A 12,553-nucleotide genomic window follows, 5' to 3' on the forward strand; every position below is an offset into this window, starting at 1 on the left:
CTTCTTGTCACTTTCCACTCTTCCTCCTCTCTCCTTCTCCTTCGTTTTCACACTTTAGCTCCGACTCCTTCTTTAGACCCTCCCCCCCCATTTTTTCCCTCCTACTTTGTCTTCCTGCTGTCTCTCACCACTGCTCTTCATCTCTGAGCCTTTCTGTTTTAAAGTTTCTCTTTCCCTCTTTGTGCTCCTGTCTCACGCTGTCACTATTTCGCTGTACTTATTTTTCCTCACTGCAGTTCCAGAGCCCGTACTCCTATTCCCCTCCATTTCGGTTCGGGACGGTTCCGAACGGGAGCACCGAGCGCAACATCAGGAAGAACTACCCAGATATGCATCAGTACATGACCAAATACCATCAGACCGGCGTCATGGATGCACTAGTCAGCCTCAAGACCGGGTACTGTTAACTTGTCAAGCCAACTCACATCAAGGAAAGATTCTTTATACCTGAGGCGGTCATTCTGTTGGCAAACACCACATATGCTTAAGAACATGTGAAAACAAACACAAAAAGAGTCATTGCATCATGCAGGAACTCGACCCCATGGGGCTAAACAGTAGCTTATGCTAAAATGCTGCAGTAACTGTGCTGAGTGTTTCTGTCGCTGACATTGTCTGCAAGTGCTCATTATAGAGTCTTGTTGCTGCTGGAAAGAACGAGCTGCCAAAACAGGGAGAGTGTAATTTGTTCTGGAGTTTGCTACCTTTTTTCTTCCATCTAAACACACACTAAATAGAAGGATGGCTACAGTGCTCTTATTTGTTCATTAGTTTTGTGGGCTTTGATCTTTCTCCAGAAATAATTTTCATTTCTTTGGTTTTCTTGTTCTGTAATAATTACTTTATTGATACTGCATATGAAAGAAATAAGTTTGTTTTTTAATACACTAGGCTTTGTTTATACAACATCAAAACTGTATAATGAAGACGTTCAGCAGCATCATCAGTATTTAGCTAACTTATTAGGCAAAAAAAATGTTGTTTTGACAGAGAAAAATATAAACACTTGGAAGTCTGAGTTAAAATTTCAGTCTAGTCATGAAATGGTCTGTGGCCCAAGACGCACATTCAGGACGCTCTCTATCCTTTAATTAAGTTATATTGTTTTCCAGTGCTGTGCACAGTTACACAAGTGAATATTAGTTTAAAATTATCTGTGCAGCAGCAACTCTCAGCAACAACAGATCGCCCATGTATTCATTTCATACCGTATATGCGCATTTACATCCAAAGTATGACTTATATTTATGCACATGTCTAGCCCCAAGGTATACTCATTCTATTATATAAAACCAAAATGAAGTTAAGTGCAGGCTTCTTCTGTTATATGGGATGATGATAGAGGGTCCTTGTTGCATTGTATTTGGTCAATCATTCATCAGGCTCTATTCTTTCATTTTTTTTTCCTTTGCTGAGTTCAGACCTATCAGGCTCACATCTGGGCTAGTATCAGACACAAACTGTGGCCTCTTAGCTAGCAGCCCATAGTGTCAGTGCAAAAACAAGATCTAAAAACTGAAGAGCACAAGCCTGTTTATGTGAAAAATATCAGTTACACAAAATTATCTTTCCTTCTTGTATTTGTTTTTAACTGAAATGGGGGGGTTTAATCCCTGGAGAGGTACGTTTTTCTTGGTTTTATGAGAAAAAGGCAAAAGTTCATACAAAAACTATAAAAATAGTAACTTCAGTTACTACTAACCAATTGTTACAGCTATTGTAAAACTGAGCATTTTGGAAGTACCCCTATTTGTTTTCTTTCTCACTGTTTAACAAGAGTGATGCCACTTTGATTTCTAAATGTAAGAGTTTAAGCTAGCTGCCAGTTAGCTTAGAGCAAAACCAGCTGTCCTGACTCCACCAAATGTTATGAACACTACACCAAATGATATCAAAAGCTGAATAATTAGCACAATATTCGTTTAAAAAAGGAAACCTAAACATTCTGTAATATGTAAAGCTAACTGGCTTTAGCTTTGTATAAAATCAGTGGATCTCAAACTTTTTCCAGAAAGTCACTTTCAGAAGAAAATGGCTCACATTCAAAATCTTGCAATTTTAATTAATAACATTAAATATTATTATTATTAATTTAGTTCACAGTAAAAACTGAGCCAGTTTGACTGTCAGTGAAATAAAAGTTTGTACAAGTATTAGTAAACTCTTTTTTTTAGCTCATCTGGCCAAAGGAACAGTGAGGTGTCTGCCACTGTGAGACATCCATCATCTGCCCACAATTCACAAAAAGCATTACTCTTCCAAACGTCATTGGTGAGACTTTCATCTAACTTGGACACAATGATCGCCTAATGGGACTTCACCCAAACCGAGCTCCAGGTCCTGATTGTTGTTTTATATTCTGGCTTTAATCTGTTAGTGCTTAATAAGTATATTGTATACTACTTACAGGAAGCTGGATGCTTTCATCTACGATGCTGCGGTGTTGAACTACATGGCGGGGAGAGACGATGGGTGTAAGCTGGTCACCATCGGCAGCGGTTATATCTTTGCCACTACAGGTTATGGCATTGCCCTGCAGAAAGGATCCTACTGGAAACGCCTGGTTGACCTGGCCATACTGAGCATCATAGGAGACGGTAAGCCGTGGAGAGCCATCTCAGTCACACACTGTACTGACAGTGAAAGTCTCTAAGTTGTTAGAGGACTTTGCTCAGTTGTGCCATCGCTCAGCTTTCTCCTCCTTTACCCCTCTCCCTCCAACACTCAGCCTCCCTCCTCCCTCCCTCTGTCAGAAAGCTATCAAGGGCTAGTCTTAACACACCATTTCATCATCATTACTCTCCGGGTTTGTGTGTGCGCATGCGTGTGTGTGTGTGTGTGTGCCCACCGTGTCCTGTTATGTTTACTCCTCCAGATTGTTCTGTATAATAAGCTGTGAGATGGTGCGAATGGAAGAAAGAGAATCAGTCGGACAGAAATCAAACTGCTGAAACCACTAAAGCGCTTCGCTTCACACACGGCCATTTTATTCAGGGCAAACACCCTCGTGCTCAAGCACACGCGTTCTCAGACACACTCAGTTTGATAATAATTCCTCCCATCTTTCCTTATCACTCCATCACTATCAATTCTTCGCCCTCCTCCTACAACCTCTTTTTTTCCACTCCGCCTCCTGTCTCCTTTCCATTACGATCTATTTACCACTTCACCTCTCGCCCCTCCTCCCTTCTCCCCATCTCGCCTCATATGCCTCTTTTCCCACCACATCCCTTTCTTGCCCTCTGCCACCCATCACCTCGTTCACTTTTTCTCCTTGCGTCTCGAATTCCTTTGCCTTCATTCCTCACGTTGTTCTTTTTTCCCCTCCAGTGTTAACCCTTCACATTCATCTTTGCAACAGGTGAGATGGAGGAGCTGGAAGCTCAGTGGCTGACTGGGATCTGCCACAATGAGAAGAATGAGGTCATGTCCAGTCAGCTGGATGTGGACAACATGGCAGGGGTATTCTACATGCTGGCCACGGCCATGGGCCTCTCCATCCTCACCTTCATCTCGGAGCACCTTTTCTACTGGAGACTGAGATACTGCTTCACTGGTGTCTGCTCTGGAAGGCCGGGCATTCTCTTCACTATCAGCAGGGTAAGAAAGAGGAAATCATCACACACATGGAAGCGTGCACAGGAACCCACATTTTCACAGCAGGAAGTTTTGGTTCCTAGTTTTCAAAATCTCATGCAGGACTTTAATGCTTCAGTCACACTGGAGCATTGCCAGCATTTTTGAAGCATGGACTTGCAGTCTTGTTGCCTTTGATTGTTTCACAGACAGGGGCCGAGTCTGCAACCACTCACAGTCAGTTCAAACAGACTTTGACGAGTTGGTCACCTCAACTATGTGCAATTGGCTGCCAAATGTGAAAATATTCAATGCAATGCAATCGCCAGTTTTCCAAGTCACAAGGATGTCTCCGTCCTCTTCTACTCTAGTGTGACTGAGGAATAGATCGCTGCTGTTAGAATTCATAGCAGTGAATGGCACTTAGTTATAAAACACGGCCCTATAGGGTATAACAACTGATGTACAACGCTCATTCAGACTGCAAGAAAGCACTGGATTTTCCTATATCAATAACGGGATGAGGGCTGTGAGTGTCTCATAATGTTATTGATGTTTAACAGCACAGCACAGCACTAACAGAGTTCTCTCAAAGAAAATCCGATAAAGAGAAAGAGCGGGCTAAACATACAGAGAATCTGCAAGAGAAACAAACATAACTATATTTGTAGATTATTTCAGGCCGAAGCAGAGAAATAACAGAGAAAAACAACTCAGCACATTATTGCGGCTGTGAGGGCCGGTGGAGAGCATTTGTGGTGCCTAACAGCAATAATTCAAACAGCACAGTAAATTTTAAGAAATGATTAGTTTGCTGCTGTCTTGTTGTGAAAAATTTCCTCTCAAACAAAGCATCCAAATTTTAATCCATTCTGTAATTTGCCTAATCTTTATGCTTATTCCGGGGCATCGAAAATACACACGGGGATGTGCAGAAAGGACTTTTCTAACAGATGAATCAGAAACTCACATAAATCTACGGGCCTGTGTGTGTGTTGCTGTGATTCAGCTGTCTGAAACTGTCTGAAACACAAACAGTTGTTACTGTTAGGATACAATATTTTTTTTGCACATGTGTGTGTGTGATTAAAAAGGAAGGAGGGGCAGTGTGATAATGGAGCCCAGCTGAGGCAGAGATGAATTTACCGCTGCGCGCACGGACGACAGGTTAGAGGAATCAGACAACTAAGAGGATGAGAACGCGGACGCGAGTTCATTTACATACACACAACGCCCTTCTCTCTCACACGTGAAAGTTAAAAAATATAGTGAAAGAACAAAGATATTCTCCCAGTTTCACCACTGCTAAATGTCATCCTGTTTGCTGATAGGCTGATGGCATCCGATTTCGAATATTCTGACGTTCGGTGCGTCGCTGGCTCTCTTCTAAAAATGGCAACACATTCGCAGGTGGAGTGAGATGAGAGACAGGCTTGACCAAGCAGGGCTACACATTGATATATGCACACGCACACACAAATACACACCCAAAAAATAAAATAGGCACACACAGACAGACCACTATTTCATTATTCATATGTCATGTCTCTGTGTTAGGCAGGGCTTTTATTCCAGACGAGCAGCATTTCACACATTAAGTGTTTTACAAAAAGAGTCCAATGTGTGTGTGTGTGTGTGTCTGTGTGACTGTGTGTGTTTCTTGGCGTGCACATGCTGTTAGAGCAGCGATGCTGGAGGTTAAGTGGCTCTAGGAAGAACATCTCCTTGCACTCAAAGGCCCCCTCCAGTGACATCATCACCTAAATTTAATTTTCTAGGCGCCTCAGAAAGCAGTTCATCTAAAAAAGTGGTGATTATCTCTTCTAGCCACATTACAAAAACAAAATGAGGTTAAGGTTTGCAGTAAACGCACTGGAGAGAGGATGCAGAGGTCTCTGCTAATTTACCTCACAAGGAAATTAGTCTCGGGGATTGTCTGAACTTTTTTTGTGAAGTCACTGGGTTGTGAATTACACTAACTCTCTATTATCTCTCCTATCTCGCTGCTCCCCGGCTCTCATTTCCTTTCCTTTTCTTCCATTAATTTCCTCTCCTCGTCTCCTCTCAGGGTATATGGAGCTGTATCCACGGCGTTCATATAGATATGAAGAAGAAGGCACCAGAGCTGGACTTCAGTCCTCAAGCCAACATGCTGCACCTGCTCAAGTCTGCCAAGTCCATCGCTTTGCCTTCTCCCAAACGCAACACAGTCGTTGTGCAGCCCAGCATCATGGATATGATGTCAGGGAAAGGTACTCAGTACACTCAGAGGGTCACTTGGAAATGTCCTTACTTCTTAAAGACAAGTCTATCATTTTAAATGGCATTGGTTAGATGTTGTTAGTGGTTGTTGGAATCATTGATGATAAATAACAATGAGCGGTTGAGGTGCCTTAAAGGTCGTCAACTGAAAGAATCATCCAAGCCTTTATGTGCTGTTTTTGAAGAGTGAAACTGACTGTTATATGGCCTGGTGTAGACAAGTTTCAGAAGAAAGTGTTCTTGTTTGGGGGGCATTTGGAGACGAACCGATGACTGATCCAATTTATTGCTTCTTAAATCAACAGTTTTCAGCCGGGCTAACACGATCAGTTTGCTGTCTAACTTAATAAACTTGCATTAGGCAACGCAATAAGCAATTCACACACTGTTGCTGGAAACGGGCCTCTGTTTTCCTACACAGTTATTCAGTTAAAAATGAATCATAATTTATGATGATGTCATGAATCATTAATCATCATTTGCAGATCTTCTGATCAAGTTCATGTTATATTAAATAAAAGCTTTAATTGGAAGAACAAGGGCATTTCTAAACCATAGAGTGGTTCTACTAACTGTATTTTCTGAGCTCTGAGCTCAAAACTAATATATTGCGTCAGCGCAAATCAGGAAGCCATGTCACCTGTAATAAGATCGTTCACATAGCAGCTGCCTTTTCTTTACACTGTGTGTATGCGTGAGTAAAGGTGACTACTTTCACCTTGCTGACTGTCATGTTCACGCCTTCCTCGTGATTAGAAATGCATTAGATGCCACACATTGCATGTCGAGGCAGTAGATGATGTATCAGCTGACCTGGCTGAGCATCCAACCAATCGTCCATCTTTTGTATCTTCTGTCTAAGGTGCATCTCTCCTTGTCTCCTAGGTAACTCCCTCCATACTCTGCCTCAGAAGGGTCCTGGTCTCTATAGCAACGCTGCGGGTCCACAGGGCTTCCTGTCATTGTCCGGGAGGCACAAAAACCTCCTCAATAATGCTGCGCCATTTCCTGGGCAACAAAAAGCTCCACCCCACCAGACCAGCCCCAACAAGCCCCAGCTGTCAATCACAGATGACAACGGCCAGACCCGCCTCACCGGGGCGGGCCTCACTGCATCAAAGCCCCGAGCCTTGTGGAAGAAAAGTGTCGAGACCCTGAAGACTCAGCCGAGCGTCGTATCTCCAGGCCACAGCCCCACCCCTGCATCTGGGCCCGGACCGCCACAAATGAAGAGCCAGCGCTACCTACCCGAGGACCCACAACACTCGGACATCTCGGAGTGCTCCAGTCGGCCACCGTCACACAAAGATTCTGACTCCATGGCAGCAAGGGGCGGATTTAAGCCAATCAATCAACTGAGGAAGAGGGGTGGGGGCGGTGGAGGAGCAGGTGGTGGAGGTGGAGCATCCAAGATCTACTCCATTGATTCAGACCAGGCCAGTCTCCAGTCCGCTCCCCCATACCAGCGAGACAGCCAGGGGGGAAGTGATGAGCACCCTTACCCCCCTGACCTGTTTCCACCTGACAACACATACCCGCACACACACTCCCACCAGTCAGACGCACCCATTTTGCAGCTGAGCGCCAGCCTCCTACACCACAGTCACAGCGCTGAGGCCGACCTGCACTCTCTGAAGGATAAGAAATACAGCACCTACACTCACAGCAGGTATTTTATTTAGCATTAATCGCACATAAAGCCCCGTTTAAGGTGCTTGTTTTGTCTCTTTGTGTATAATCAGCGGTGTCTTCTCTCCCTCTAGTGTGAAAGAGAAGGTCGGAGGTTCATTCGAAGCTCCAAACGCAGGTCCAGGGACGCAAAGTGTCAGGCCCGGCCACTGTCGCTCCTGCCTCACCAAGCTGAGCGGTTACTCTGGCCTCTACACTGTTCGCTCGCCACAAGCTCGCTGCGATGCCTGCGCCCACCTGGGGAATTTGTATGACATCAGTGAAGACCACCTGCACTCGCACTACTCCCACACACACCCTCACCCACACAGCGCGGACATGTTCACGCACTACCTTCCCCAGAGCGAGCTGGGCCTGGTGGGTGAGGGGGACGGGCTTGTCAGCCACTTTGAGCCCACCCCTTCCTCCCCGTCCCCTCTCCCCACCTCCTCCTCGGCCCAGCACCTCCAGCTGAGTCGCCAGCACTCTTACGAGAATGTGCTTCCGGACGGCATTCCCGAGCGGCAGTCGCAGGCCCACCCCCACATGCGGGGGCTGAGTCTGCCTGACAGAGATAGGGAGAGGGAGCTGACCCTGGATGAGGGGGCCTATGCTAATGTTCTCACAATGCGCTCTGATCGTCCGCTGAGCAGCCGCAGCCCCCCCTCTCCCTCACCCTCCCACCACCACAGTTTGGACACCCCGATGCCTCTGCCACGGCGCTCGAAGAGCCTCTTCCCCGACCGCCCATCCCACAACCCCTTCCTACAGTCGGCGCCGGGCACGGCACAACGCGATCCCGCCTCCCAGGCTACGACACGAGTGCCACAGAGAAATTCCGCCCATGAGCTCTATAAGCAGCGAATGCCTGTGTCACTTACCCTGGGTAACCATGGCAACCATCACTTCAACCAGCATGGCGGCCAGGTCGACCAACAGGTGTTCTACCCTCCGCAGGAGCCTCCCGTTGTGGCCTACATGGTCCCACCTGCTGCCTCGCAGCCAATGAGCTATGTGACAGCGCCGCGAGCCTCGAGCGCGGGCGGCAACCGACCCCGGCTCTACCGCCGCATGCCCAGCATCGAGTCTGACGTCTGAGAGTCACACACAGCACACTAAAAATCTCACTGAAACACACTAACACGCACGCATGCAAAGAAAGAGGTGTGTGTGACCGGACGAGGCAGCTCTGATTCTAAGCACATGCACAAGAAACACACACACAGACAGACACGCACACACGGGTGAAAAGCGGGAAGCTCGGGACTAAAAAGGTTAACAGCGAGTAAATAAATCAATGTTTTCTTTACCACACCCTCCATAGGTCAGAGATGGGAGGGCCACAGGGACAGCTGGAAGCACAATACAAGATGAAGAGAGTGTGTGTGTGTGTGTGAGTGTCAGTGTGTGTACCAACCTCGAGCCGCGGGCAACGAGGCACGAACTGACAATTTGTCCGACAAGACGGATCGACATCCTGTGGAATACGAGGGACACTGTACACGGTTTCTTAACGCCAGCAGTGGGACGTAAGGGAACTTGTGATGAAGTGTTTGGAAGACGAGCCGACCTGTCACGCCCTCTCACCAGCCTCTTGGAGATAAAGGGGACACACAAGAAACCCCTTTCTTTCTGAGATTACACACACACGCATATTTAACCTAAACCACCCCCTCTCTAGGACTCTCCTGTTGCACTATGATTTCTACAGTCAACCCGTATGTTGTCTGAGCCTCCAAACTGCACTGCCAGCATGGCTTAAAGAGTAGTAAACTTCACTTAGAGTAATCCTTGACTTGAATGGAAACCACTATCTATGTAACAGACCGGGCCGGGCAGCGGGCAGCTGGTCAGGAAACAGGTCTGAGAAGTGTATCGACGCCCGCCCGCAGACGTACAAACACTCGAACACACACACGTGCTGTCTGTTGTTACGGGGGTGGGGGGGTAGGAAAACCACAGACTGTTTGTCACTGTTGATGTCAGATAATTGAACATTCCAAAAAGTGGTCCGAACGCGGCCACCAGTTAAAAGCCTCTCAGGATGAGGGTGTGTGTTCTAGTGTTTTATCGATCTAGAGACATACAGTATAGCATCCTTGCTTCCTCTCTTAGCTAGCCTTCAGGTCATACTGCATGCTTCCTACTGCCCTGTGTTACAGTTAAACTCCTATACAGGGTCATATATGCACACATGCATACATGCAGACTCACACACACGCACACACATATACACATACGCAGTAGTCTAGGATAGTAGTGTAGGGTTGGGTGTGTGTGTCGAGGCTACAAGATAGCTTCATTTTGTGCACTTTGTAGATTTTATACCCTGCCACCTACACAAGACGTTTGACCAAAAACACTTTTATACTGAAAAATATGAATATTCTCAGTCATTCGCTGAATAGATGTCTTTTCTCTTAATTTCTTCTTTGGCATTGGGGTTTAGGGCACCGTTCCATTGTGAGGTCGGACGTTTTACAGTGTTAGATAATGGGGTACAGCATCATGCATACAGTATACACAACACAAACTTTAAATCGTTCTCTTCTTTTTGAACTTTTACCTGCACTCCATCCCCTCGCCCTGCCCCCTCCCACTGATCCTTTTCCTCCACCCCTCTCCTTAACCAGGTTTCCTCCTCAACTCCTCTTTTTTCACTCCCCCTGCTTCCTCCTGTAGAGTAGACCGAGTATGAGAAGATTAAAGTTCAGTCGTGGTGTTTTTAAAAAAGAAAAAAGAAAAAAAACTCAACATTTTGCTGGAAATCACTTAACATCAGTAGCTGTGAGAACTCGTTCGGCTCTCGTAGGATCCCAGTGCTTTTTTTCTAATAACTTTCTATGTCAAGCAAAGGAGCCGGTTTTAATGTCTCCGTAGTGAATTTAGAGGCTGAGTGTATCGCTGTTGCAGATTTACTCATCTAATGAATGCTCCTGGACGCGCGTCAGAGTAAGCTGGTACTTGTGTGGCTCTTGTGTTGGCGAGAACACGGCGCTGTGTTTCAGCACTGAGAGTCACGTGGCAACGCGGAGAGTTTGCAAAGTGACTCGTTACAGAGGCAACACTCGCGCACACACAGACACACACACACAGACACACTCAACAAGCTGGCAATGTGTGTATGAGTGTTCTAGAAATCCATAATCTACTGAGTAAGGGCACTGATTTGTTTTTTAAATTTATTAATTTATTTATTTTTTAACACAAGGATTTTGATGGAAAAAGGACTTGATATCCCATTAGCTGAGCGTCTGTCTATTCTCTTTCTTTCTATGCTCTATTCTCTCTCATACGCGCGCACACACACACAGGCAAACCACGCTCACATATATCTAATATATATATTGGCTGCAAAGAATGCAAGAGAGTTTGAACAAAAAAAGCACCTTTGAACGGTGAACGCTGCCCCTCTTTTGGTAATCTTAACAGGTTTGATGTGTGAGTTATATGCACAATATCAGGTTGCAATATTATACTTCTGTACAGAGAAAATCTTTGTTTTAAATGTTAGAAACTGATTTCATTTGTTTGATTTGAATGGTATTAAGTGTTGAATTCATTTCAATAACAACGTGGCTTTTTAATTCTGCTTCTTAAAAACAAAAAAAGACTGGCATGGTTTAGATTATCGTGATTTTGTTTGCTTTTGTTTTTTTCTTTTTTTCATTTCTTTCTTTATTTTTCCCCTCTGGTGTGTTGCTGGTTGGGACCTCACTGTACAGTCGTCACTGCTGGGTTAATGACTAGTTAACTATGCCTGTTAACTAGCTGCACGTAGCTGGGTCATCTGATTCACACTCAATGAATAATGATCGTCCAGCCTGTGTGGTTAATACAAAAACCCCCTCCCACCCACGTAGTTCCACTACAAGTCTGTGCTGTTTTACCTGTGAGCGAGTGTGAGTGCGTGTGTGTCTGTGTGCGTGTGTGTTTTACACCGTGCAGGCATTTATATAAGACAGAGGATGTGTGTATTTACAGGTTGTTTGTGGTGTGTGTGTGTGTGTGTGTGTTTTTCTGGACTCTCTTCCCTTCGTCCCACACGTAACCTTCTGACCTGGCTCTTACTCATACAACACAAATACAGCTAGGCACACACACACACACATGTTGCGTCTGTACCGTTGTGATTAAGCGAGCATGAGGTATGCGTTTTTGTATGTCCACCATCACAGGTTTTTACACCAACCTTTTGGTTTTACTTTCAGATTTTTCAAATTGCATGACGTGCTCGTGTTTCTGGTGGTACATATTTTGCTGCAACACCTAAGTTCTCCCTGAGTTAGACCTACTGGACTACACGAACCAACACGTACCCTTCCATGTCTTGGTCAGAGGCCTGGATGGTTACACTTCCTGGCTCCTGGCCCCATGATGTCAGCGGTAAGGCACCCGGCTGGCTCCCACATAGCCGCTATCGAGGAGCACGCTTAGTGTTCCCGGGACTTAGTACAGATCTCAGTTTGGCCCAGGTGTTCACACACAAACACACATACACTGTACTAGGTGGACAGAGTGTGTTGGTGTGTAGTCCTGTGGGTCTCCCTGCCGTGTATCTCACTTGTGTATAAGTTCAGGGGTTTCTAAGCTACTAGTTGTGTTGTAAATACTACCTTGTCACTCAGTACCTCTGTACAATCTGTAAATAAGTAAAGGTTACATTTTTCTACTTGTCTGGGTTGTGTCAGTTCTTCTGTCTGCCACTAACTAATTCACCTTTAAAGTGTTTAACATGAAGTTTAAGAAAAATAAAACACAATTATTCATTAGCCACTTTTAGACTAAACAGATCCGGAGAACCAGGAACCTTCCTGGCATTTCTACTGTCTGCATTAGCAGGACTAATAGGAACTCTGAGGCGATGTAATGGCCAACCATCAGGTAGTATCTTCTTGTTTTGATGCTTTATTGTCTTTTAATACTATTTTAATGTCTTCATTTTCTATATTATGTGCTTTTGGCCCAGAGACAACCTTTCACAGTCCTTGTAACTGACAGAGGAATTCACCTTCTCACTCCTGAAACTTCTTCTAACCCTGTTTTT

At 45.3% G+C, this 12,553-nt stretch overlaps 1 protein-coding gene across 1 annotated transcript in view; it reads left to right on the forward strand.

The window, feature by feature from the left end:
* The window catches only part of grin2ab (glutamate receptor, ionotropic, N-methyl D-aspartate 2A, b), a 114,613-nt gene extending 102,451 nt beyond the window's left edge, over positions 1–12,162 (forward strand). The window contains exons 15-20 of the mRNA XM_087841630.1: positions 237–397; positions 2,410–2,597; positions 3,362–3,600; positions 5,645–5,828; positions 6,724–7,507; positions 7,602–12,162. Coding sequence (XP_087697756.1) covers positions 237–397; positions 2,410–2,597; positions 3,362–3,600; positions 5,645–5,828; positions 6,724–7,507; positions 7,602–8,604 — 2,559 coding nt within the window. The 3' untranslated portion in view covers positions 8,605–12,162. The remainder of the gene's footprint in view (positions 1–236; positions 398–2,409; positions 2,598–3,361; positions 3,601–5,644; positions 5,829–6,723; positions 7,508–7,601) is intronic.
* Positions 12,163–12,553: the final 391 nt, after the last annotated feature.

This window comes from Neolamprologus brichardi, chromosome 6 (assembly GCF_056152115.1).
Source record: "Neolamprologus brichardi isolate AB-2024 chromosome 6, ASM5615211v1, whole genome shotgun sequence".
Taxonomy (NCBI): Eukaryota; Metazoa; Chordata; class Actinopteri; order Cichliformes; family Cichlidae; genus Neolamprologus; species Neolamprologus brichardi.